The sequence below is a fragment of the Aegilops tauschii genome, chromosome 5, assembly GCF_002575655.3.
Source record: "Aegilops tauschii subsp. strangulata cultivar AL8/78 chromosome 5, Aet v6.0, whole genome shotgun sequence".
In the NCBI taxonomy this organism is placed as follows: Eukaryota; Viridiplantae; Streptophyta; class Magnoliopsida; order Poales; family Poaceae; genus Aegilops; species Aegilops tauschii.
Window position 1 is genome coordinate 479,340,261 of NC_053039.3, and position 26,400 is coordinate 479,366,660.

Below are 26,400 nucleotides of genomic sequence, written 5' to 3' on the forward strand. Positions count from 1 at the left end.
TTATAAACATATCCGATCAACCTTACTTGAGCGATGCGGTACTAATATAAAAGTACAAGAAACAGAACCGGGACTCGATTGCGCGCCCCAGTGAATCGGGCTGCATCTCGGCCCGTCATGCCAGGCCCATCCGCAACGATGCCGCGAGCTCTCTGCTCTATCGGTTACAACTTACAACGGCCGATGCGCACAGGTCGCTACGTTTCGTACTGGAGTGGAGTTGAACCAGTCCATCGACCTGATCCCTCCCCGTGCTATAAATCCATCGCCTCCGTCCTCCACTCGGCCACTCCTCACTCCTCTCACACACACTGCTCGAGTTTGAAATGGCAACGCAGATGGGCTGCTCGCCGGCGGCGGTCAGGGCCGCGCTCCTCCTTCTCGTGGTCGCAGCGGGTGCCTCGGTGGCCGGGGCGACGTACGTCCGGTACAAGGATCCGAAGCAGCCGATCCAGGCGCGCGTGGCGGATCTCCTCGGCCGGATGACGCTCGAGGAGAAGATCGGGCAGATGACGCAGATCGAGCGCGCCAACGCCTCCACCGCCGTCATCGAGAAGTACTTCGTCGGTACGTCGTCTCCCTTTGCTCCCTGTTCCTTTTTCAGCGATCCAATGGGCGTGATCCATGTGCATGTGCAGGGAGCGTGCTGAGCGGCGGCGGCAGCGTGCCCTCGGAGAAGGCGTCGGCGGCGACGTGGCAGGAGATGATCACCAAGATGCAGAAGGCGGCGCTCAGCACCCGCCTCGGCATCCCCATCATCTACGGCATCGACGCCGTGCACGGCAACAACAACGCCTACAACGCCACCATCTTCCCCCACAACGTCGGCCTCGGCGCCACCCGGGACCCCGACCTGGTCAAGCTCATCGGCCGCGCCACGGCGCTCGAGGCCCGCGCCACCGGCATCCCCTACACCTTCGCGCCATGCGTCGCGGTACGTACCGTGCCTAGTAGAGTAGTTAATTAATACATCAACCGATCAGTGGCTGTATATGTCAACGTGACACCCCTGTTTTGTTTTTGGCGATGCAGGTGTGCCGTGACCCGAGGTGGGGCAGGTGCTACGAGAGCTTCAGTGAGGACACGAAGCTGGTGCAGCTGATGACGGCGGCCGTGATCCCCGGCCTGCAGGGTGCCGCCCGCCACCCAACCGGCATCCCCGTCGTGGCCGGGCCCAAGAACGTGGCCGGCTGCGCCAAGCACTTCGTCGGCGACGGCGGGACGCGCCACGGGATCAACGAGAACAACACGGTGCTCAGCTTCCACGACCTCATGCGGATCCACATGCCGCCCTACTACGACGCCGTCATCAAGGGCATCGCCTCCGTCATGATCTCCTACTCCAGCTGGAACGGCGTCAAGATGCACGAGAACAAGTACCTCATCACCCAAATCCTCAAGGACAAGATGCGCTTCAGGGTATGGATTTTACTTGGCTGCACCCATCCCATACATGATACATCGCGATTGTCATTTCGTCGAGCACCTGACACGGTGATATCTATCTATGAACGTACGTGCAGGGGTTCGTGATCACGGACTGGCAGGCGGTGGACAAGATCACCACGCCGCCGCACAAGCACTATTACCACTCCATCCAGGAGACCATCCACGCCGGCATCGACATGGTCATGGTCCCCTACGACTACCCGGAGTTCGTCGCCGACGTCACCGCGCAGGCCAAGCGCGGCGCCATCAACATGGACCGCATCAACGACGCCGTCACCCGCATCCTCAGGGTCAAGTTCGCCATGGGCCTCTTCGAGAACCCCTTGCCCGACCACACCCTCGTCGCCCAGCTCGGCAGCAAGCCGCACCGGGAGCTCGCCAGGGAGGCCGTCCGCAAGTCGCTCGTGCTGCTCAAGAACGGCAAAGGCAAGAAAGACGGCAAGCCCGTCCTGCCGCTCTCCAAGGACGCCAAGAAGATCCTCGTCGTCGGCACCCACGCCCACGACCTCGGCCTCCAGTGCGGCGGCTGGACCAAGTCCTGGCAGGGTCAGTCCGGCAACGACTTCACCGGCCAAGGTACGTCAGTGTCGTCACACATCTCTCATGCATGCATGAACCCTAATATCCTCTTAATGTTGATGCTTATATATGTTGTTCTTGGCCACGATCGATGTGCAGGCACGACCATCCTTGAGGCCATCAAGTCGGCCGTGGACAAGAAGACGGTCATCGACTACTCGGAGCACCCGGACAAGGGCTCCATCTCCAAGAACCTGGACGACTACGACTACGGCGTGGTGGTGGTGGGCGAGCAGCCCTACGCCGAGACGGCCGGCGACAACCAGAACCTCACCATCCCGGGCCCGGGGCCGGAGGTGATCAGGAAGGTGTGCGAGCTCGTCAAGTGCGTCGTGGTCCTCGTGTCGGGCCGGCCGCTCGTCGTTGAGCCGTACCTGGACACCATGGACGCGCTCGTCGCCGCGTGGCTGCCGGGCACCGAGGGCCACGGCGTCGCCGACGTGCTCTTCGGGGACTACGGCTTCTCCGGGAAGCTGCCCCGGACGTGGGTCAGGTCCGTGGACCAGCTGCCCATGAACTACGGCGACAAGCTCTACGACCCGCTTTTCCCCTTCGGCTTCGGCCTCACCACCAAGCCGGCGGCGGATCGCAGCTAGCTAGGAGTTTGAGTTTTTTTTTCCTTCCCTAGTGTGATTAATTAGTGAGTCCGTGAGTAGTGAGAATCGGAAATAAATGATTTTGATCGCGTCGCCCTGTAAGTTCGAACTTGAAATCTATATATAGTGCTGTCGAAATTCAGTCTATCTTGAAATCCCGACTTCTCGAGTTGGTTCTGCGGACTCTCATGCAGAGGCGACCTTCCAATCATTTGCATTGTGCACGCCGACTGACAGCAAGACCAACTTGATGGCCCAAATCATACAAGTTGCACATCGTTTCTCGTGGCAAAAATGAATCTCAGGCTGAACAAGTTGTGAAAGGATCACCACATTCAGTGACAAGGAATCGTACTCACTGACACTGACAGGTTTAACGAGATTCAGTCAGAATCTCAGAATTTCGAAACCTATTGCAGTGTGGCTAGGTTTGGGGTTGTATATTTTGCTCCTGAGTTTTGGGTCTCAATTTGTCATTTGTAACAAAGACATGCCAATGATGGGATTTAGTTTGGCCAGAGGCCCCATACAGCGCGGCTGAATTCAGAGATGTTGATGCAGAGGCGTGAGCAGGGTTTGATGTCACTCAATAGTTTTCTCTGTTTCCATTCTTTTTTTGCTGTTTTGTTCTGTTCAATCCTTCTTTATTCTCCCTGAAAAAAAATCCTTCTTTATCCTTTAATTGAACCATTCTCCCCGAAAAAAAAATCTTCTTAATTCTATAATTGACAGTTAATCTCGCTGTGTTAAAAATCTAATATTATAACCAGAAGGCCGGTATTATTTCAAAACAAAGCAATAAATAGTTTTTAGTTTGAAAGAGTGCAAGATTTGATCGACTGGACAAATTTTTGGAGGAAACAACATCTCTCGAGAAAATACATCTTTCTTTGTGAGAGCAGCGTTTTGGCTTCCAGACTCAGATTTTTTCACATTGTTTGAAATTTGGAACATTTTTTAAATTCATTTTTTTTAATTCATGGTAAGTTTGAAATCCGGGGAATACTTTCAAAATCCTGTACATATTTTGAAATTCAGTTTTTTAATCCCAAACAATTTTTAAAGAAGCAAAAAAAAAGAAAAGAATAGTAGCGCCCTGCCAGCATATGAGCTGGCCCAAAGATCACACGGGGAAGTGGGGCGCGTTTCATCAGTTTTCATCGTCAGGAATATAGGGGGTCCCTGAAGCATCCATGTTGAGTCTAGAATTTGGTCCATGACGGGTGGCAAATTTAAGTAACATTATGCTGCGAGAATAAGATTTCGTTCGACCTTCGGAATTGTGAATTTGTAAAACTCTCTTAATTAATTAACATCACAATTTTGTTGCCCTTTTAAAAAGTTTAGGTGATAGGGAACACATAAAAGATGATTGTATCCATCTTGTCGCATCGGTGTCATCCTGCTTTGTTTTAACAATATATTAATTCTTCACAGACCTGATTTTAGTCCAAGAAAACAAAAACTGTCTAAGAAAACAAAAGGGGAAACCTTTCAAATCAACCAGCCGGCGGAACTTTTGACCGGCCGCGCTCGCTTATTATTCCAGCGTCAATACTCATTGCGAGTTTGGAACATGTTAAAAGATTCTTGACAAGGATTTGATAATGCCAAATCTTATCGGCCTCACATTGTTGATGGCGATGGATGCACAATAACATCCTTGTAACCCGAGAACTTTACAAGTAGCGCAACACCAGACCTTTTTAGCAATAAATTCTCATCACCGACCATTGTCATCTCACACATCCACTTCGAGACTATAATTTGGGTCACGACATGCGCCAATTTAAGTAATATTATGCCAGGAGAATTAGATGTGTTCCACCTTCGGGCTTGTGAATTTGTAAAAAATCTCTTAATTATTGAATGTGGCAAAATAATTGCCCTTTAAAAAAATTAGGTGATAAGAAAGGAATCAAAGATGATTTGTGTCGTCCTGCCTTTCGTAACAAAAAAAAAAACATTCTTCACATAGCTTGTGGTAAACATTGATTAGGTTGCCCAGAGCTCCCATTACATTGTGATGGTGTCCTTGGAAGAATTCGGACCCGCAAAAATGCAAGTTTTTTTTCCGTTGCTCATCCTCATAAATAGGTTTGGAGGGTGAATAACCTTGCCAAGAGGGGTTGTACAAATTTTGGGCTTTGTGCTCTTTGCAACCGCGCCCCGAAAATGGCAGCTCATTTGTTACAAAATCACTTTGATCTGGAAGGTGTGGGCTCCAAACAAGCTCAAGATGTTCATGTGGCTGCTGCTCCAAGACAGGCTTTGGTGCAATGATCGGCTCCAGAGGAGGGGTTGGCCCAACAGTTACATCTGCCAATTGTGCCTCCGCAACCTTGAAACGTCAACGCATTTGTTTTGGGATTGCAGTTTTGCGCGGGAAATTTGGTTGCACACGGCCGGGCGATTTGGCTGCTCCTCTCTGGCCCCCTTGGTCAGGGCTCTCCCCACCTCTGTTCAAGTATGCCAGAAAATCATCAACCGGACACTTCCACAAAACAGAGGAGCAATCAGATCGATGATCATTATGATATTGTGGGAGCTGTGGAAGGAAAGAAATGACTGCACCTTTAGGGGGATGATGCCAGGTACTCAGCGGATATGTGCAAAGATCAGGAGTAATTTAGAACAATGGAGATTAGCAGGAGCAAAGAAGCTAGAGCCCCCCTTTCGGGGATATGTTGGGAGAGGTCTAATTTCAGTAGTTTCAGGAGGAGTTGCTGGCCGCTTGGCCACTTCTCCTTTTCCTCATTCTGATCGCTTCGATCAAACATTTGTATTCTCCTATCTGCTAAATCAATGAAGCCAGCAATAGCTGGATCTTTCAAAAAAAATCTCTTAATTATTGAATGTGGGAAAAAAATTGCCCTTCTATATTTTAGAAAAAAAATTAGGCGATGGGAAAGTAATAAACAGTGATTTGTGTGGTCCTGCCTTTTTGTAAAGAATTTTAGTTGAAGAGAAAACAAAAAAGCAACCCACAGTGTGTCGTGTGGTCATATCCAAGGTGCCTGTGAAGTATGATTGCATATATCAATTACAAGGTATGAGATTGCTAACCGGACCTGTCACCCAGTGATGCCTTTGTCATCAAACAAGGTTATAAACATGTTCTATGCAGCTTACGTAAGCGATGTGGTATTAATTAATAAACCTACAAAGAAAACCTGGACTCGGTTGTGCGCCGCAGTCTACCGGGCTGTATCTCGGCCCAACATGGTCCCGAAATATTAGCCGCGACTCTGAGGCTGACCCGGCGAAATATAGCAGGCTCCGTGGCCTCCGGCTTGCACAGTTCGGCCAGCCTGTGGGCTCTTCTTCTTCCACAGAACACCGGAAGCTGCCGCGGATGTCTGCGTATCGCAGGTTCGCAGCTAGGAGTGTTTGAGTTTCATTTCCATAGCGTGAGATTAATTAGTTAGCCTCTGAGTGGGAATCGGAAATAAATGAGGAGGATTTTGATCGCATAGCTGCTGAAGTTCGTTGCGAACTTTCGATGAACTTGAAACCTATAATTCTATAGTGATGTCGAAACTTTGTACTATATCTCGAATTATCAACTTCTCGTGTTACTTCTGCGTGCCACCAGTAGGAAGATCACATGATTGCCCAAATCATACAAGTTGTACATTGTTTCTGGTGGCATAAATGATTCTAGCCTTAGCTTTGTAGCATTAGCTTTAGCCTTTAGACCTGGCGTTTAATCCTGAGTCACACTTGTAAATAAACCCTTTTACAAATTTATCAAAAATTGCAGGGGAGCCCACTGTTTCTGCTCAAACAACAAATCTCAGGCTGAACAAGATGTGAAAGGATCACCACATTCAGTTAGAAGGAACCGTACATACTGAGAGGCTTAATATTCAGTCAGAATTTTTTTGCAACCTAATGCAGTCTTGTAAAAGGTCTCACACAACAATACTTGGGTTGATCATCTTGATAATGTGACGAGCTTATTATGCAACATGTCGAGGAATTTTGCACCCTTTGAAGCTAACATTGAAAGTTCGTCTTCACGGGCATCAGTTAAACACAGAAAACTTTGTCACCATTTCTTGAAAGATGACTCCTCCTTGGCAACTGCTCTACAGCTTTGGCATAAAAAGTGCAGCTCTTAGGAGCCATCAAGGTAAAGTGAAGAGTAGGTTTGGAAAGGTTCGGACAGTGGATGGCGGATAGCCTCACCAATAGGGGTTGGACAAATTGCGGTATTTATGTTATTTGCAACCCGCTTCATGAAACCAACTCATTTTATTATTCCAATGTTGGTTCTCCTTACGAGTTTAGAACACGTTAAATGATTCTTGGCAAGGATTCAACATTGTTTGTTTGTGATAGTGGCACACAAAATGCCATGACGACTCTTCTCATGTTTGTAACCTGGGAACATTGTAAGGAGCTCAATGCGAGAGTTTTCAACAATAAATCTTCGCCCCTAGTCATTGTCATCTCGCGGATCCATGTTGAGATTAGGATTTGGGTCACATTGGGTGCCAAATTTGAGTAACATTATGACAAGAGAGTAGTTTTTTTCTTCAGCTCTCTTTTTAGCAATATTATGCTGAGAGAGGTTTTTTTTAACCTTGCACCTTGTCAATTGGTAAAACTCTCTCTTAATTAATACATGGAAAATCAGTTCTAATACCAGTAACCAAGAAGATTTGAATAAGAAGAACCAACAAGAAATAATCATATCACATAAAAGTTATATAAGGATCAAAATAGTCTTTTATTTTATTTAAAAAATAAAATGCCCCTTTAGAAAAGTTCAGGTGATGGTGAACACACAAAGGATGGTAGTGGATGAAAAATAAAAAAGCAACCCACAGTGTGTCGTGTGGTCTTCCGAGTCCGAGGTGCTCATGAAGTTTTATTGCATTTATCAACATCAAGGCAATGAGAGTGTGTCGTGTGGTCTTCCGAGTCTGAGGTGCTCATGAAGTTTTATTGCATTTATCAACATCAAGGCAATGAGCTTATGAAGTATGATTGCATATATCAATACTAAAGGTTGAGACCGCGAACAAGACCTACCGCCCGGTGATTGCTTTCTGGACAAACAGGGTTATAACATATCCGATCGAGCTTGCTTAAGCGATGTGGACCTAATAAACGTACAAGAGAATCACGACTCGATTACACGCCACAGTGTATCAGGTTGTATCTCGGGCCAACATGCTCCGGGAAAATTAATCGCCACTTCGAGGGGAGCAACTAATCAAGGAGTACACCTTGGGTATTCCTCAGGTTTTGGACAAAAACAACAGAAAAAAAAATATTTTTGCGCGAAAAAACAAGTTTTTTTTCGCGAGAGGCACAAATTTAATTCTCGTGGATGCACTGATGTGCCTCTCGGGAAAAGAAAAAAAAAGCATTATTTTTTGCTACCGCGGGAGGCACAAATTTACTTCTCGTTGAGGTACAGATTTGCTAAGGAAAAAAATGTGTTTTTCTTTCTTTTTTTCTTTTTCTTCCGCGAGAGACACATATTTACTCTCGTGCAGGCACATATTTGATTTCGTGAGAGACACAACTGCGGCTCTTGGAAAAGGAAAAAACACTTTTTTTTCCACGAGAGGCATAGATTACTTCTTGTGGAGGCACATATTTGCTCCATGAGAGGCACAAGTGTACCTCTCAAAAAAGGAAAGAAAAATTTACTTTCTTTTTCTTTTTTGCACGAGAGGTACAAATTTGCTTCTTGTGGAGGCACAGATTTGTTTCATATTCAGAAAGAGAGAAAAATGGGGAAAATGTGCTTCTGGTTCTGATTTTTCCTCTGATTTTTCTCTTGTAAAAAGTATTTTGTTAAAACCTATGAACATGAGATCTTAATTTTGAAGATCCCAACGCGAAGAATCCAACGGTGAAAACGGTTTAGGATTTGAACGTACGTTTTAAGCGAAAATCCAATCCGGAGCATATGCAATCATACTTCACAGGCACCATGGATATGACCACTCGACACGTTGTGGGTTGCTTTTTATTGTCCTTTCTTTGCTTCTTATATATGGATGGATGCATATGCTGATTTCTGGTTCACTCCCTTTTTTATGCGTTCACCATTACCTGAACTTTTTTAAAGGACCATTTTTCATTTAAAATTAAAAATAAAGATTTATATCAATTCTTGTTATAGCTCTTATGTAATTTTGTGGTTGTTTCTTTGTAAACAAATCTTCTTGCTTACTATAGCATTGATTTTCCACATTTGGTAATTAAGAGAGCGTTTTATAAATTGACAATGTCGACGGTGAAAAAAAACCTACTCTATCACATAATCTTTTATATCTAAATATCTAGTCACCACTAACATATTTTTCTCAACATGCAAGCATGACATCTCAACACGCAACATGCATGAGAAAAGGTGCACCTCAACATGCAATAATGTATGACAATTTCCATTCTATTGTGTATGTTTTAATAAATATTTAATAATGATATTCCCACGGAGCAAACGATTCGCTAACCAGTAATGGTCCAGTTTTATTGTAGCATGTATTCAGTGATATCATGGTCTTAGCGGGCAACCTTCACCTCGGAATTTCCCACATTATGAGCAACCAGAGATAACATTGACGTTGCTTTCTGTGTGAATACTGGAATTAACGGAACTGGAGCAATTATCCGAGATGCGGCGGTCATGTTCATTGTGGCCTGCAGTGTTTTGCTCCCTTGGGCAATTGAGACGACATCAGTAGAAGCAAAGACAATATATGTTGAGGGCGAGCCACGGTCCCAAAGATACATGATTCTAAGTATGTTATCGAAGTGTTAAAGCATGAATTCAAATTTGTAAAAGAGTCCCACATTCCATGAGATTCGTTGCCTACCAAAGAAAGGTGCAAATAAGCCATTTTATTCAATTTTGCATATGTTGATCCTGCTCATACTTTTGTTTATCTATTGGTAAAATCTCTCAGCCTTGCAAAGTGGGAAAAGAGATGGGCATCGGATCCACGTTTCGCTAATTCCAAGCTTGAAGAGAAGTGAATGTCCGTGAGTAAACAAAGAAGTCCTAGGGTTATCTATTGAAAACCTCGCATGCCCAGATGTATTACAGAAAGTTGGGAAACCACAATGGCCAAATGCACCTAATTTTTGAAGAAGGATGAGTCAATCGATCATCCGAACCAGATGAAGGGGATACAAAAAGTGGGATTCTTCACTCGATAAGTCAATATAACTGACATCCATGGTTAACAAGTAGATACTTCGCCTTTCTCAAAGAGACTAGATGTCTTGTTAAATAAGATGTATTGTGAGCACAAGATGGACCTGAGCTCCTCGACGACTAAAGGAGTCATCGGGAGGGAAGTTAGTCTACTCAACGAGCAATTTTCAAGAAGTTCAAGCCTAACCATCAGCACCATAATCAGGCAGGTCTAAGGATCCAAGGGTTCACTTCAGCTCAACGTTAAGATGATTCAAAGTAGGTTTGTTTGGATTGGCATTGATAAGAATGACGATAAGACATGAATGGCCCAATTGGCCCTTCTGATAATTGTTTTACGGGCCACCCCTTCGGGTTAGACGCCAGTGAAACGAGAAAAACAACAACAGATAATTCAGATATTCAAGAGTGCATTTCCCTAGCAAACGAGGGCACTGATTGATGCATGATATTGTTAAATTGATTGATTTAGCCGTCGGCGAAAATGAATGAAAAAGAGCACGAAATGCAGCTTGAAAATGCGTATGTTAACTACTACCATTGATGAGATACTTAACATGTCGATTCAATTCATCTTGTTTATGAATAAGTACTCAATCCCAATCAAACTAAAAAAATGTTTTTGCTTTCTACTCTCAAATTATCATATCAAAAGTGTTTCTGTGATGAGACCATTTTCGATCGATAAATGCAATAGGAGCCTATGTGTTTCAAGGACAGACTGCCAATAAGAAATTTTCTCATCTTGAGCTGTCGGGAGAAGGAAAGGAGATTGACTCTTCTCCGTTATTAGCCTTTTATTGACACTAACTCTTTACTTATTCATTTTTAGTACTATCGTACCGGTAGGCACAGATCATTGGTATTGGATGTATCATTAAGTAGCGCCGAGTGAAATCACGGAGCTAATTTTTTTCGTTGGAGAAAAGAGATCCCTTGCCCATTCTTTAGAAAATGATGAATATGAAGTCCGGGAGACTATTTGGATTCCTGTATAACCCTTACCTATTTTTCTCGTTGTTTCTTTGTAAACAAATCTTCTTGCTTACTACTAGCATTGATTTTCCATGGCTGTTAATTTAGAGAGAATTTTACAAATTGATAATTTCTAAGATGAAAAACAACCTACTCTCTCGTCATAATAGTACAAAGAATAGATGTGAAAATTACAAAAGTCTACTCTCTTGTCATAATCTTCTATGCTAAATAGCTAGTCCCCACTAATTTACTTTTCACAACATGAGAGCATGACATCTCAACATGCAACATGCATAAGAAGGTCCACCCCAACATACAATCATGTATAGAAAAGATTCCACCTCAACATGCAAACATGCATGAAAATTTTCCATTATATTATGTATATGTATTTAATAAATATCTTAGAACTATAAAATAGTTAAACTCAATAAATCATATGTTTTTCAGTTTTAGTTCTCATATTATTACTCCAAATATTAAAGTTTCATGCAACCAAATTTTATTAAAATATACTGCAAAACACACCAAGAAGAAAGTGCGGGGTATCATCTAGAATTTATTTGAAGCATGTTTGAAATGACAAACTCTATAATTATGTGCCAATCAGAATGTATAATCATATTTCGCAACAATATTGTGTGGGTAAACTTTTGAGTGTAATAGAAAACTATACAAGTTAATTAATATCTAGTGGTAAATTTCTAAATGTTAAGATCGATTGACCGGTTCAACTACTCACTCATCACTGACCTTGTCTTGGGGCGAGCCATGTGAAGGAAATATGCCCTAGAGGCAATAATAAAGTTATTATTTATTTCCTTATATCATGATAAATGTTTATTATTCATGCTAGAATTGTATTAACCAGAAACATAATACTTGTGTGAATACATAGACAAACAGAGTGTCACTAGTATGCCTCTACTTGACTAGCTCGTTGATCAAAGATGGTTATGTTTCCTAGCCATAGACATGAGTTGTCATTTGATTAACGGGATCACATCATTAGGAGAATGATGTGATTGACTTGACCCATTCCGTTAGCTTAGCACTCGATCGTTTAGTATGTTGCTATTGCTTTCTTCATGACTTATACATGTTCCTATGACTATGAGATTATGCAACTCCCGTTTACCGGAGGAACACTTTGTGTGCTACCAAACGTCACAACGTAACTGGGTGATTATAAAGGTGCTCTACAGGTGTCTCCAAAGGTACTTGTTGGGTTGGCGTATTTCGAGATTAGGATTTGTCACTCCGATTGTCGGAGAGGTATCTCTGGGCCCTCTCGGTAATGCACATCACTTAAGCCTTGCAAGCATTGCAACTAATGAGTTAGTTGTGGGATGATGTATTACGGAACGAGTAAAGAGACTTGCCGGTAACGAGATTGAACTAGGTATTGAGATACCGACGATCGAATCTCGGGCAAGTAACATACCGATGACAAAGGGAACAACGTATGTTGTTATGCGGTCTGACCGATAAAGATCTTCGTAGAATATGTGGGAGCCAATATGAGCATCCAGGTTCCGCTATTGGTTATTGACCGGAGACGTGTCTCGGTCATGTCTACATAGTTCTCGAACCCATAGGGTCCGCACGCTTAACGTTTTGATGACAGTTATATTATGAGTTTATATGTTTTGATGTACCGAAGGTTGTTCGGAGTCCCGGATGTGATCACGGACATGACGAGGAGTCTCGAAATGGTTGAGACATGAAGATTGATATATTGGATGACTATATTCGGATACCGGAATGGTTCCGGGGGTTATCGGATATATACCGGAGTACCGGGGGGTTACCGGAACCCCCCGGAGGCTATTGGGCCTCATGGGCCCAATTGGTGGAAGAGGAGAGGCGGCCAAGGGGCAGCCGTGCGCCCCTCCCCCCAAGTCCGAATTGGACAAGGAGGTGGGCGGCGCCCCCCCTTTCCTTTCCCCCTCTCTCCTTCCCTCTCCTCTCCTAGTCCAACAAGGAAGGGAGGGAGTCCTACTCCCGGTGGGAGTAGGACTCCTCCTGGCGCGCCTCCTCCCTGGCCGGCCGCACCTCCCCCCTTGCTCCTTTATATACGGGGGCAGGGGGCACCCCAAGGACACAACAATTGATCGTTTGATCTTTTAGCCGTGTGCGGTGCCCCCCTCCACCATAGTCCACCTCGATAATACTGTAGCGGTGCTTAGGCGAAGCCCTGCGTCGGTAGAACATCATCATCGTCACCACCGTCGCGCTGACAAAACTCTCCCTCAACACTCGGCTGGATCGGAGTTCGAGGGACGTCATCGGGCTGAACGTGTGCTGAACTCGGAGGTGTCGTGCGTTCGGTACTTGATCGGTCGGATCGTGAAGACGTACAACTACATCAACTGCGTTGTGCTAACGCTTCCGCTTTCGGTCTACGAGGGTACGTGGACAACACTCTCCCCTCTCGTTGCTATGCATCACCATGATCTTGCGTGTGCGTAGGAATTTTTTTAAAATTACTACGTTCCCTAACAGTGGCATCCGAGCCAGGTTTTATGCGTTGATGTTATATGCACGAGTAGAACACAAGTGAGTTGTGGGCGATATAAGCCATACTGCTTACCAGCATGTCATACTTTGGTTCGGCGGTATTGTTGGATGAAGCGGCCCGGACCGACATTACGCGTACGCTTACGCGTGACTGGTTCTACCGACGTGCTTTGCACACAGGTGGCTGGCGGGTGTCAGTTTCTCCAACTTTAGTTGAACCGAGTGTGGCTACGCCCGGTCCTTGAGAAGGTTAAAACAGCACCAACTTGACAAACTATCGTTGTGGTTTTTGTTGGAAATATGCCCTAGAGGCAATAATAAATGGTTATTATTATATTTCTTTGTTCATGATAATTTTCTATTGTTCATGCTATAGTTGTGTTATCCGGAAATCATAATACATGTGTGAATACATAGGCCACAACATACTTGTGGCACTGCCGCCTTGGTCACATTGGTGTCAAGCGCATGAAGAAGCTCCATGCAGATGGACTTTTGGAGTCTCTTGATTACGAATCATTTGACACGTGCGAACCATGCCTCATGGGTAAGATGACCAAGATTCCGTTCTCCGGAACAATGGAGCGAGCAACCAATTTATTGGAAATCATACATACCGATGTGTGCGGTCCAATGAGTGTTGAGGCTCGCGGAGGATATCGTTATGTTCTCACTCTCACTGATGACTTATATTTAAGTCACGAATTTGGTACACACTTAAAGAAATGTGAAATCGTTTCACAACTCACGCCGCCTGGAACACCTCAGCGAAATGGTGCGCCCGAACGTCGTAATCGGACTCTATTGGATATGGTGCGATCTATGATGTCTCTTACCAATCTACTGCTCTCATTTTGGGGCTATGCTTTAGAGACTGCCGCATTCACTTTAAATAGGGCTCCGTCGAAATCCGTTGAGACGACACCGTATGAATTATGGTTTGGGAAGAAACCTAAGCTGTCGTTTCTAAAAGTTTGGGGATGCGATGCTTATGTCAAGAAACTTCAACCTGAAAAGCTCGAACCCAAGTCGGAGAAATGCGTCTTCATAGGATACCCTAAGGAAACTATTGGGTATACCTTCTACCTCAGATCCGAAGGCAAGATCTTCGTTGCCAAGAACGGGTCCTTTCTGGAGAAAGAGTTTCTCTCGAAGGAAGTAAGTGGGAGGAAAGTGGAACTTGATGAGGTGATAGTCACCCCTTCCGAACCGGAAAGTAGCGCAGCGCGGGAAGATATTCCTGTGGTGCCTACACCGACTGGGGAGGAAGTTAATGATGATGATCATGAAGCTTTGGATCAAGTTACTGCTGAACTTCGAAGGTCCACAAGGACACGTTCCGCACCAGAGTGGTACGGCAACCCTGTCCTGGAAATCATGTTGTTAGACAACGGTGAACCTTCGAACTATGAAGAAGCGATGGCGGGCCCGGATTCCGACAAATGGCTAGAAGCCATGAAATCCGAGATAGGATCCATGTATGAAAACGAAGTATGGACTTTGACTGACTTGCCCGATGATCGGTGAGCCATAGAAAATAAATGGATCTTTAAGAAGAAGACAGATGCGGATGGTAATGTGACCATCTATAAGGCTCGACTTGTCGCTAAGGGTTATCGACAAGTTCAAGGGGTTGACTACGATGAGACTTTCTCACCCGTAGCGAAGCTGAAGTCCGTCCGAATCATGTTAGCAATTGCCGCATTCTATGATTATGAGATATGGCAAATGGACGTCAAAACGGCATTCCTTAACGGCTTCCTTAAGGAAGAATTGTATATGATGCAGCCGGAAGGTTTTGTCGATCCTAAGAATGCTAACAAAGTATGCAAGCTCCAGCGCTCAATCTATGGGCTGGTGCAAGCATCTCGGAGTTGGAACATTCGCTTTGATGAGATGATCAAAGCGTTTGGGTTTACACAGACTTATGGAGAAGCCTGTGTTTACAAGAAAGTGAGTGGGAGCTCTGTAGCATTTCTCATATTATATGTGGATGACATACTATTGATGGGAAATGATATAGAATTCTTGGAAAGTATAAAGGCCTATTTGAATAAGTGTTTTTCAATGAAGGACCTTGGAGAAGCTGCTTATATATTAGGCATCCAGATCTATAGAGATAGATCAAGACGCCTCATTGGTCTTTCACAGAGTACGTACCTTGACAAGATATTGAAGAAGTTCAATATGGATCAGTCCAAGAAGGGGTTCTTGCCTGTATTGCAAGGTGTGCAATTGAGCACGGCTCAATGCCCGACCACGGCAGAAGATAGAGAAAAGATGAGTGTCATCCCCTATGCCTCGGCCATAGGGTCTATTATGTATGCCATGCTGTGTACCAGACCTGATGTAAACCTTGCCGTAAGTTTGGTAGGAAGGTACCAAAGTAATCCCGGCATGGAACACTGGACAGCGGTCAAGAATATCCTGAAGTACCTGAAGAGGACTAAGGATATGTTTCTCGTTTATGGAGGTGACGAAGAGCTCGTCGTAAAGGGTTACGTCGACGCTAGCTTCGACACGGATCTGGATGACTCGAAGTCACAAACCGGATACGTGTATATTTTGAATGGAGGGGCAGTAAGCTGGTGCAGTTGCAAGCAAAGCGTCGTGGCGGGATCTACATGTGAAGCGGAGTACATGGCGGCCTCAGAGGCAGCACAGGAAGCAGTCTGGATAAAGGAGTTCATTACCGACCTAGGGGTGATTCCCAATGCGTCGGGCCCGATGACTCTCTTCTGTGACAACACTGGAGCTATTGCCCTTGCCAAGGAGCCCAGGTTTCACAGGAAGACCAGGCATATCAAGCGTCGCTTCAACTCCATTCGTGAAAGTGTTCAGAATGGAGACATAGATATTTGTAAAGTACATACGGACCTGAATGTAGCAGATCCATTGACTAAACCTCTCCCTAGAGCAAAACATGATCAACACCAGAACGCTATGGGTGTTCGATTCATCACAATGTAACTAGATTATTGACTCTAGTGCAAGTGGGAGACTGTTGGAAATATGCCCTAGAGGCAATAATAAATGGTTATTATTATATTTCTTTGTTCATGATAATTGTCTATTGTTCATGCTATAATTGTGTTATCCGGAAATCATAATACATGTGTGAATACATAGGCCACAACATGTCCCTAGTGAGCCTCTAGTTGACTAGCTTGTTGATCAACAGATAGTCATGGTTTCCTGACTATGGAGATTGGATGTCGTTGATAATGGGATCACATCATTAGGAGAATGATGTGATGGACAAGACCCAATCCTAAGCATAGCACAAAAGATCGTGTAGTTCGTTTGCTAGAGCTTTTCCAATGTCAAGTATCATTTCCTTAGACCATGAGATCGTGTAACTCCCGGATGCCGTAGGAGTGCTTTGGGTGTACCAAACGTCACAACGTAACTGGGTGACTATAAAGGTACACTACAGGTATCTCTGAAAGTGTCTGTTGGGTTGACACGGATCGAGACTGGGATTTGTCACTCCGTGTGACGGAGAGGTATCTCTAGGCCCACTCGGTAATGCATCATCATAATGAGCTCAATGTGACTAAGGAGTTAGCCACGGGATCATGCATTACGGTACGAGTAAAGAGACTTGCCGGCAACGAGATTGAACAAGGTATTGGGATACCGACGATCGAATCTCGGGCACGTAACATACCGATTGACAAAGGGAATTGCATACGGGATTGATTGAATCCTCGACATCGTGGTTCATCCGATGAGATCATCGTGGAACATGTGGGAGCCAACATGGGTATCCAGATCCCGCTGTTGGTTATTGACCGGAGAGGCGTCTCGGTCATGTCTGCGTGTCTCCCGAACCCGTAGGGTCTACACACTTAAGGTTCGATGACGCTAGGGTTGTAGAGATATTAGTATGCGGAAACCCGAAAGTTGTTCGGAGTCCCGGATGAGATCTCGGACGTCACGAGGAGTTCCGGAATGGTCCGGAGGTGAAGAATTATATATAGGAAGTCCAGTTTCGGCCACCGGGAAAGTTTCGAGGGTTATCGGTACTGTAACGGGACCACCGGAAGGGTCCCGGGGGTCCACCGGGTGGGGCCACCTATCCCGGGGGCCCCATGGGCTGAAGTGGGAAGGGAACCAGCCCCTGGTGGGCTGGTGCGCCCCCCCTTGGGCCTCCCCTGCGCCTAGGGTTGGAAACCCTAGGGGTGGGGGCGCCCCCCACTTGGCTTGGGGGGGAAGCCACCCCCTTGGCCGCCGCCCCCCTTGGAGATCTGATCTCCCAGGGCCGGCGCCCCCCCCCACGGACCCTATAAATAGTGGGGGGGAGGGAGGGCAGCAGCACCACAGCCCCTGGCGCCTCCCTCTCCCCCTGCAACACCTCTCCCTCTCGCAGAAGCTTGGCGAAGCCCTGCCGAGATCCCCGCTACTTCCACCACCACGCCGTCGTGCTGCTAGATCTCCATCAACCTCTCCTTCCCCCTTGCTGGATCAAGAAGGAGGAGACGTCGCTGCTCCGTACGTGTGTTGAACGCGGAGGTGTCGTCCGTTCGGCACTCGGTCATCGGTGATTTGGATCACGGCGAGTACGACTCCATCAACCCCGTTCACTTGAACGCTTCTGCTCGCGATCTACAAGGGTATGTAGATGCACTCCTTTCCCCTCGTTGCTAGTATACTCCATAGATGGATCTTGGTGATGCGTAGGAAATTTTAAAATTCTGCTACGATCCCCAACAGTTTTGATGCGTAGGTAAGAACGGTTCTTGCTAAGCCCGTAGCAGCCACGTAAAATTTGCAACAACAAAGTAAAGGACATCTAACTTGTTTTTGCAGGGCATGTTGTGATGTGATATGGTCAAGACATGATGCTAAATTCTATTGTATGAGATGATCATGTTTTGTAACCGAGTTATCGGCAACTGGCAGGAGCCATATGGTTGTCGCTTTATTGTATGCAATGCAATCGCCCTGTAATGCTTTACTGTATCACTAAGCGGTAGCGATAGTCGTAGAAGCATAAGATTGGTGAGACGACAATGATGCTACGATAAAGATCAAGGTGTCGCGCCGGTGACGATGGTGATCATGACGGTGCTTCGGAGATGGAGATCACAAGCACAAGATGATGATGGCCATATCATATCACTTATATTGATTGCATGTGATGTTTATCTTTTATGCATCTTATCTTGCTTTGATTGACGGTAGCATTATAAGATGATCCCTCACTAAAATTATCAAAGTATAAGTGTTCTCCCTGAGTATGCACCGTTGCGAAAGTTCTTCGTGCTGAGACACCACGTGATGATCGGGTGTGATAGGCTCTACGTTCAAATACAACGGGTGCAAAACAGTTGCACACGCGGAATACTCAGGTTAAGCTTGACGAGCCTAGCATATAACAGATATGGCCTCGGAACATGGAGACCGAAAGGTCGAGCGTGAATCATATAGTAGATATGATCAACATAGTGATGTTCACCGTTGAAACTACTCCATCTCACGTGATGATCGGACATGGTTTAGCTGATATGGATCACGTGATCACTTAGAGGATTAGAGGGATGTCTATCTAAGTGGGAGTTCTTAAGTAATATGATTAATTGAACTTAAATTTATCATGAACTTAGTACATGATAGTATCTTGCTTGTCTATGTTGATTGTAGATAGATGGCCCGTGTTGTTGTTCCGTTGAATTTTAATGCGTTCCTTGAGAAAGCAAAGTTGAAAGATGATGGTAGCAATTACACGGACTGGGTCCGTAACTTGAGGATTATCCTCATTGCTGCACAGAAGAATTACGTCCTGGAAGCACCGCTAGGTGTACCACCTGTGCCAGCAACTGCAGACATTGTGAATGCCTGGCAGTCACGTGTTGATGACTACTCGATAGTTCAGTGTGCCATGCTTTACGGCTTAGAACCGGGACTTCAACGACGTTTTGAACGTCATGGAGCATATGAGATGTTCCAGTAGTTGAAGTTAATATTTCAAGCAAATGGCCGGATTGAGAGATATGAAGTCTCCAATAAGTTTTACAGCTGCAAGATGGAGGAGAATAGTTCTGTCAGTGAGCATATACTCAAGATGTCTGGGTACTGCAATCACTTAATTCAACTGGGAGTTAATCTTCCGGATGATAGCGTCATTGACAGAATTCTCCAATCACTGCCACCAAGCTACAAGAGCTTCGTAATGAACTATAACATGCAAGGGATGGATAAGACGATTCCCGAGCTCTTCGCAATGCTAAAGGCTGCGGAGGTAGAAATCAAAAAGGAGCATCAAGTGTTGATGGTCAATAAGACCACCAGTTTCAAGAAAAAGGGCAAAGGGAAGAAGAAGGGGAACTTCAAGAAGAACAGCAAGCAAGTTGCTGTTCAGGAGAAGAAACCCAAGTCTGGACCTAAGCCTGAGACTGAGTGCTTCTACTGCAAGCAGACTGGTCACTGGAAGCGGAACTGCCCCAGGTATTTGGCGGATAAGAAGGATGGCAAGGTGAACAAAGGTATATGTGATATACATGTTATTGATGTGTACCTTACTAATGCTCGCAGTAGCACCTGGGTATTTGATACTGGTTTTGTTGCTAATATTTGCAACTCGAAACAGGGGCTACAGATTAAGTGAAGCTTGGCTAAGGACGAGGTGACGATGCACGTGGGAAAAGGTTCCAAAGTCAATGTAATCGCGGTCGGCACGCTACCTCTACATCTACCTTCGGGATTAGTTTTAGACCTAAATAATTGTTATTTGGTGCCAGCGTTAAGCATGAACATTATATCTGGATCTTGTTTGATGCGAGACGGTTATTCATTTAAATCAGAGAATAATGGTTGTTCTATTTATATGAATAATATCTTTTATGGTCATGCACCCTTGAAGAGTGGCCTATTTTTGTTGAATCTCGATAGTAGTGATACACATATTCATAGTATTGAAGCCAAAAGATGCAGAGTTGATAATGATAGTGCAACTTATTTGTGGCACTGCCGTTTAGGTCATATCGGTGTAAAGCTCATGAAGAAACTCCATACTGATGGACTTTTGGAACCACTTGATTATGAATCACTTGGTACTTGCGGACCGTGCCTCATGGGCAAGATGACTAAAACGTCGTTCTCCGGAACTATGGAGAGAGCAACAGATTTGAAAGATCGAGGATGTCGCCTAGAGGGGGGGTGAATAGGCGCTTTAAAATAATTATGGTTGAGGCTTGAACAAATGCGGAATAAACCTAGCGGTTAATTTGTTAAGCACAAAACGTACAACAACTAGGCTCACCTATGTGCACCAACAACTTATGCTAAGCAAGAAAAACTACTTAGGTGATAGCAAGATATATGACAAGAAACAATATGGCTATCACAAAGTAAAGTGCATAAGTAAAGGGCTCAGGTAAGATATAACTGAGGCACGCGGAGACGACGATGTATCCCGAAGTTCACACCCTTGCGGATGCTAATCTCCGTTTGGAGCGGTGTGGAGGCACAATGCTCCCCAAGAAGCCACTGGGGCCACCGTAATCTCCTCACGCCCTCGCACAATGCAAGATGCCGTGATTCCACTAAGGGACCCTTGAGGGAAGTCACCGAACCCGTACAAATGGCAACCCTTGGGGGCGGTCACCGAACCCGTACACTTTGGCAACCCTTGGGGGCGGTCACCGGAACCCGTCAAATTGCTTGGGGCGATCTCCACAACCTAATTGGAGACCCCGACGCTTGCCCGAAGCTTTACACCACAATGATTGAGCTCCAAACACCACCAACCGTCTAGGGCGCCTAAGCACCCAAGAGGAACAAGCTCAAGGGTACCAAGCACCCAAGAGTAATAAGCTTCTCAACTTGTAACTTCCACGTATCACCATGGAGAACTCAAACCGATGCACCAAATGCAATGGCAAGGGCACACGGAGTGCCCAAGTCCTTCTCTCTCAAATCCTACCGAAGCAACTAATGCTAGGGAGGAAAATGAGAGGAAGAACAAGAAGGAGAACACCAAGAACTCCAAGATCTAGATCCAAGGGGTTCCCCTCACATAGAGGAGAAAGTGATTGGTGGAAATGTGGATCTAGATCTCCTCTCTCTTTTCCCTCAAAAACTAGCAAGAATCCATGGAGGGATTGAGAGTTAGCAAGCTCGAAGAAGGTCAACAATGGGGGAAGAACACGAGCTCAAAGGATAAGGTTCATTGGGGAAGAAGACCCCCTTTTATAGGAGGGGGAAAATCCAACCGTTAAGTGCTCAGCCCACACACGAGCGGTACTACCGCTCCACGAGCGGTACTACCGTTCGGGCGGAAGAAGCAGTGAAAAGGAGCAACAAAACAAGAACCTTGGGGTGGTAGTACCGCCGATAAGCGGTACTACCGCTCACCCCAGCGGTACTACCATTGGAGGAGCAGAACACGGGACAAAAGGAGGCAGGACAGAGCAGAGTACGGTGGCAGTAGTGCAGTAGCGGTACTACCGCTCGACCGGAGCGGTACTACCGCTTATAGGCGGAACTACCGTGCCTTGCTGCCGCGCGACTACCGCTGAACCCGACACAAAAAGAGCAGACCCAAAATCAAGGCGGTAGTAGAGCGGTACTGGAGCGGTACTACCGCTTGACGCTACAAGCGGTACTACCGCTGCCACCGCGGTACTACCGTAGGGAGAAAAAACAGAACTGCCAAAACTTCTTCATATGAGCTCCGAATTGAGCAAACTCAAGCTTGTTGGATACAAGACGACGAGTAGCATCAAAACAGCGAGTGAAACCTCCAACCGAGAAGAACCGGCATAACCTCCAACATCGAAAACATCATAGAAGATGCGAGTGAACTCCGTTTTCGATGAACTCGAGCTTGTCATCAAGATGACCATAAGCTCCAAAACTCACAAAGAGAAGAACCAAACAAGAACCAATAAAGATGATGCAAGGATGCAATGGTTTGAGCTCTCTATGAACAATACGATCAAGCTACTCATCGAGAGCCCCCCTTGATAGTACGGCAATTGATCCTATAACCCGATCTCCCAACTACCATCATGAGACCGGTAAAATAGAAAACCTATCAAGAGCAAACCTTTGCCTTGCACATGGTCCACTTGAGCTAGATGATGACGATCTTGAATCCCTCAAGATGGACCACCTTTCTTGATTGCGTTGGCTCGATGAAGACTAGTTGATTGCTCCCCCATACTCCACTATGGGTGAGCCACCCTTCCGCACATCTTCACAAGTCCATTGTCACCACAATGGCTTCAAGCATTTGATCTCTTCGTGATGCTTTACTTGAACTTGCCCGCTTCACTTGAACTTGCACACCGCAACCTAACCCCACAAAGAACTCTCACGAAGACCATGGGTTAGTACACAAAGCGTAATTGACAATGCTTACCATACCATGGGATCGCTTGATCCCTCGGTACATCTTGTGCGCTTTGTGTGTTGATCAACTTGATTCACTCTTGACTTAGTCTTGATCAACCTTGACTCTTTCCAACTCTCTTCATTTGGATGATATCTTGAAGGTAAACATGAATGATCACACAATCTTCTTCTTCAAGACATGCTTGCAATAAGCTCAACTCTCACATGACCAATCTTTGGATAATTCCTTAATAACACCTTGGTCACCACATAAACTCCTTGAAACCAACACATGGACTTCAAGAAATGCCTATGGACAAATCCTTCAAATATAACTCAAGGTAACCATTAGTCCATAGAGATTGTCATCAATTACCAAAACCAAACATGGGGGCACCGCATGTTCTTTCAAGATTTGTTGGAAATCATACATACAGATGTATGTGGTCCGATGAATGTTGAGGCTCGTGGCGGATATCGTTATTTTCTCACCTTCACAGATGATTTAAGCAGATATGGGTATATCTACTTAATGAAACATAAGTCTGAAACATTTGAAAAGTTCAAAGAATTTCAGAGTGGAGTTGAAAATCATCGTAACAAGAAAATAAAGTTTCTACGATCTGATCGTGGAGGAGAATATTTGAGTTATGAGTTTGGTCTTCATTTGAAACAATGCGGAATAGTTTCGCAACTCACGCCACCCGGAACACCACGGCGTAATGGTGTGTCCGAACGTCGTAATCGTACTCTACTAGATATGGTGCGATCTATGATGTCTCTTACTGATTTACCGCTATCGTTTTGGGGTTATGCTTTAGAGACGGCCGCATTCACGTTAAATAGGGCACCATCAAAATCCGTTGAGACGGCACCTTATGAACTGTGGTTTGGCAAGAAACCAAAGTTGTCGTTTCTTAAAGTTTGGGGCTGCGATGCTTATGTGAAAAAACTTCAACCTGATAAGCTCAAACCCAAATCAGAGAAATGTGTCTTCATAGGATACCCAAAGGAGACTGTTGGGTACACCTTCTATCACAGATCCAAAAGGCAAGACTTTTGTTGCTAAATTCGGAATCTTTCTGGAGAAGGAGTTTCTCTCGAAAGAAGTGAGTGGGAGGAAAGAAGAACTTGATGAGGTAATTGTACCTGCTCCCTTATTGGAAAGTAGTTCATCGCAGAAACCGGTTTCTGCGATGCCTACACCAATTAGTGAGGAAGTTAATGATGATGATCATGGAACTTCAGATCAAGTTGTTACTGAACCTCGTAGGTCAACCAGAGTAAGATCCACACCAGAGTGGTACGGTAATCCTGTTCTGGAGGTTATGTTACTAGACCATGACGAACCTACGAACTATGAAGAAGCGATGGTGAGCCCAGATTCCGCAAAATGGCTTGAGGCCATGAAATCTGAGATGGGATCCATGTATGAGAACAAAGTGTGGACTTTGGTTGACTTGCCCGATGATCGGCAAGCCATTGAGAATAAATGAATCTTCAAGAAGAAGACTGACGCTGACGGTAATGTTACTGTCTATAAAGCTCGACTTGTTGCAAAAGGTTTTCGACAAGTTCAAGGGATTGACTACGATGAGACCTTCTCACCCGTAGCGCTGCTGAAGTCTGTCCGAATCATGTTAGCAATTGCCGCATTTTATGAAATTTGGCAAATGGATGTCAAAACTGCATTCCTGAATGGATTTCTGGAAGAAGAGTTGTATATGATGCAACCGGAAGGTTTTGTCGATCCAAAGGGAGCTAACAAAGTGTGCAAGCTCCAGCGATCCATTTATGGACTGGTGCAAGCTTCTCGGAGTTGGAATAAACGCTTTGATAGTGTGATCAAAGCATTTGGTTTTGTACAGACGTTTGGAGAAGCATGTATTTACAAGAAAGTGAGTGGGAGCTCTGTAGCATTTCTAATATTATATGTGGATGACATATTGCTGATTGGAAATGATATAGAATTTCTGAATAGCATAAAGGCATACTTGAATAAGAGTTTTTCAATGAAAGACCTCGGTGAAGCTGTGTATATATTGGGCATCAAGATCTATAGAGATAGATCAAGACGCTTAATTCGACTTTCACAAAGCACATACCTTGACAAAGTTTTGAAGAAGTTCAAAATGGATCAAGCAAAGAAAGGGTTCTTGCCTGTGTTACAAGGTGTGAAGTTGAGTAAGACTCAATGCCCGACCACTGCAGAAGATAGAGAGAAGATGAAAGATGTTCCCTATGCTTCAGCCATAGGCTCTATCATGTATGCAATGCTGTTTACCAGACCTTATGTATGCCTTGCTATAAGTTTAGCAGGGAGGTACCAAAGTAATCCAGGAGTGGATCACTGGACAGCGGTCAAGAACATCCTGAAATACCTGAAAAGGACTAAGGATATGTTTCTCGTTTATGGAGGTGACAAAGAGCTCATCGTAAATGGTTACGTTGATGCAAGCTTTGACACTGATCCGGATGATTCTAAATCGCAAACCGGATACGTGTTCACATTGAACGGTGGAGCTGTCAGTTGGTGCAGTTATAAACAAAGCGTCGTGGCGGGATCTACATGTGAAGCGGAGTACATAGCTGCTTCGGAAGCAGCAAATGAAGGAGTCTGGATGAAGGAGTTCATATCTGATCTAGGTGTCATACCTAGTGCATCGAGTCCAATGAAAATCTTTTGTGACAATACTGGTGCAATTGCCTTGGCGAAGGAATCCAGATTTCACAAGAGAACCAAGCACATCAAGAGACGCTTCAATTCCATCCGGGATTTAGTCCAGGTGGGAGACATAGAAATTTGCAAGATACATACGAATGAATGTTGCAGACCCGTTGACTAAGCCTCTTCCACGAGCAAAACATGATTAGCACCAAGGCTCCATGGGTGTTAGAATCATTACTGTGTAATCTAGATTATTGACTCTAGTGCAAGTGGGAGACTGAAGGAAATATGCCCTAGAGGCAATAATAAAGTTATTATTTATTTCCTTATATCATGATAAATGTTTATTATTCATGCTAGAATTGTATTAACCGGAAACATAATACTTGTGTGAATACATAGACAAACAGAGTGTCACTAGTATGCCTCTACTTGACTAGCTCGTTGATCAAAGATGGTTATGTTTCCTAGCCATAGACATGAGTTACCATTTGATTAACGGGATCACATCATTAGGAGAATGATGTGATTGACTTGACCCATTCTGTTAGCTTAGCACTCGATCGTTTAGTATGTTGCTATTGCTTTCTTCATGACTTATACATGTTCCTGTGACTATGAGATTATGCAACTCCCGTTTACCGGAGGAACACTTTGTGTGTTACCAAACGTCACAATGTAACTGGGTGATTATAAAGGTGCTCTACAGGTGTCTCCAAAGGTACTTGTTGGGTTGGCGTATTTCGAGATTAGGATTTGTCACTCCGATTGTCGGAGAGGTATCTCTGGGCCCTCTCGGTAATGCACATCACTTAAGCCTTGCAAGCATTGCAACTAATGAGTTAGTTGTGTGATGATGTATTACGGAACGAGTAAAGAGACTTGCCGGTAACGAGATTGAACTAGGTATTGAGATACCGACGATCGAATCTCGGGCAAGTAACATACCGATGACAAAGGGAACAACGTATGTTGTTATGCGGTCTGACCGATAAAGATCTTCGTAGAATATGTGGGAGCCAATATGAGCATCCAGGTTCTGCTATTGGTTATTGACCGGAGACGTGTCTCGGTCATGTCTACATAGT

At 45.0% G+C, this 26,400-nt stretch overlaps 1 protein-coding gene across 1 annotated transcript; it reads left to right on the top strand.

Annotated features, from left to right (window-relative positions):
- The first annotated feature begins 367 nt into the window (after nt 1–367).
- Nucleotides 368–2,641, top strand: LOC109755471 (uncharacterized). The gene is made up of 5 exons (XM_020314376.4): nt 368–567; nt 639–934; nt 1,033–1,419; nt 1,524–2,025; nt 2,128–2,641. The coding sequence occupies exons 1-5, from the start codon at nt 483–485 to the stop codon at nt 2,622–2,624; spliced, it is 1,767 nt and encodes a 588-aa protein (XP_020169965.2). The 5' UTR covers nt 368–482; the 3' UTR covers nt 2,625–2,641.
- The last annotated feature ends 23,759 nt before the right edge of the window (nt 2,642–26,400 follow it).

What these genes read in the sequence shown, in the direction of transcription:
- LOC109755471 (XM_020314376.4), top strand. Translation starts at nt 483, where the DNA reads ATGACGCTCGAGGAGAAGATCGGGCAGATGACGCAGATCGAGCGCGCC. An exon ending in CCTTCGCGCCATGCGTCGCG is followed by an intron (nt 935 to 1,032) that starts GTACGTACCGTG and finishes TTGGCGATGCAG; the next exon opens with GTGTGCCGTGACCCGAGGTG. An exon ending in CAACGACTTCACCGGCCAAG is followed by an intron (nt 2,026 to 2,127) that starts GTACGTCAGTGT and finishes ATCGATGTGCAG; the next exon opens with GCACGACCATCCTTGAGGCC.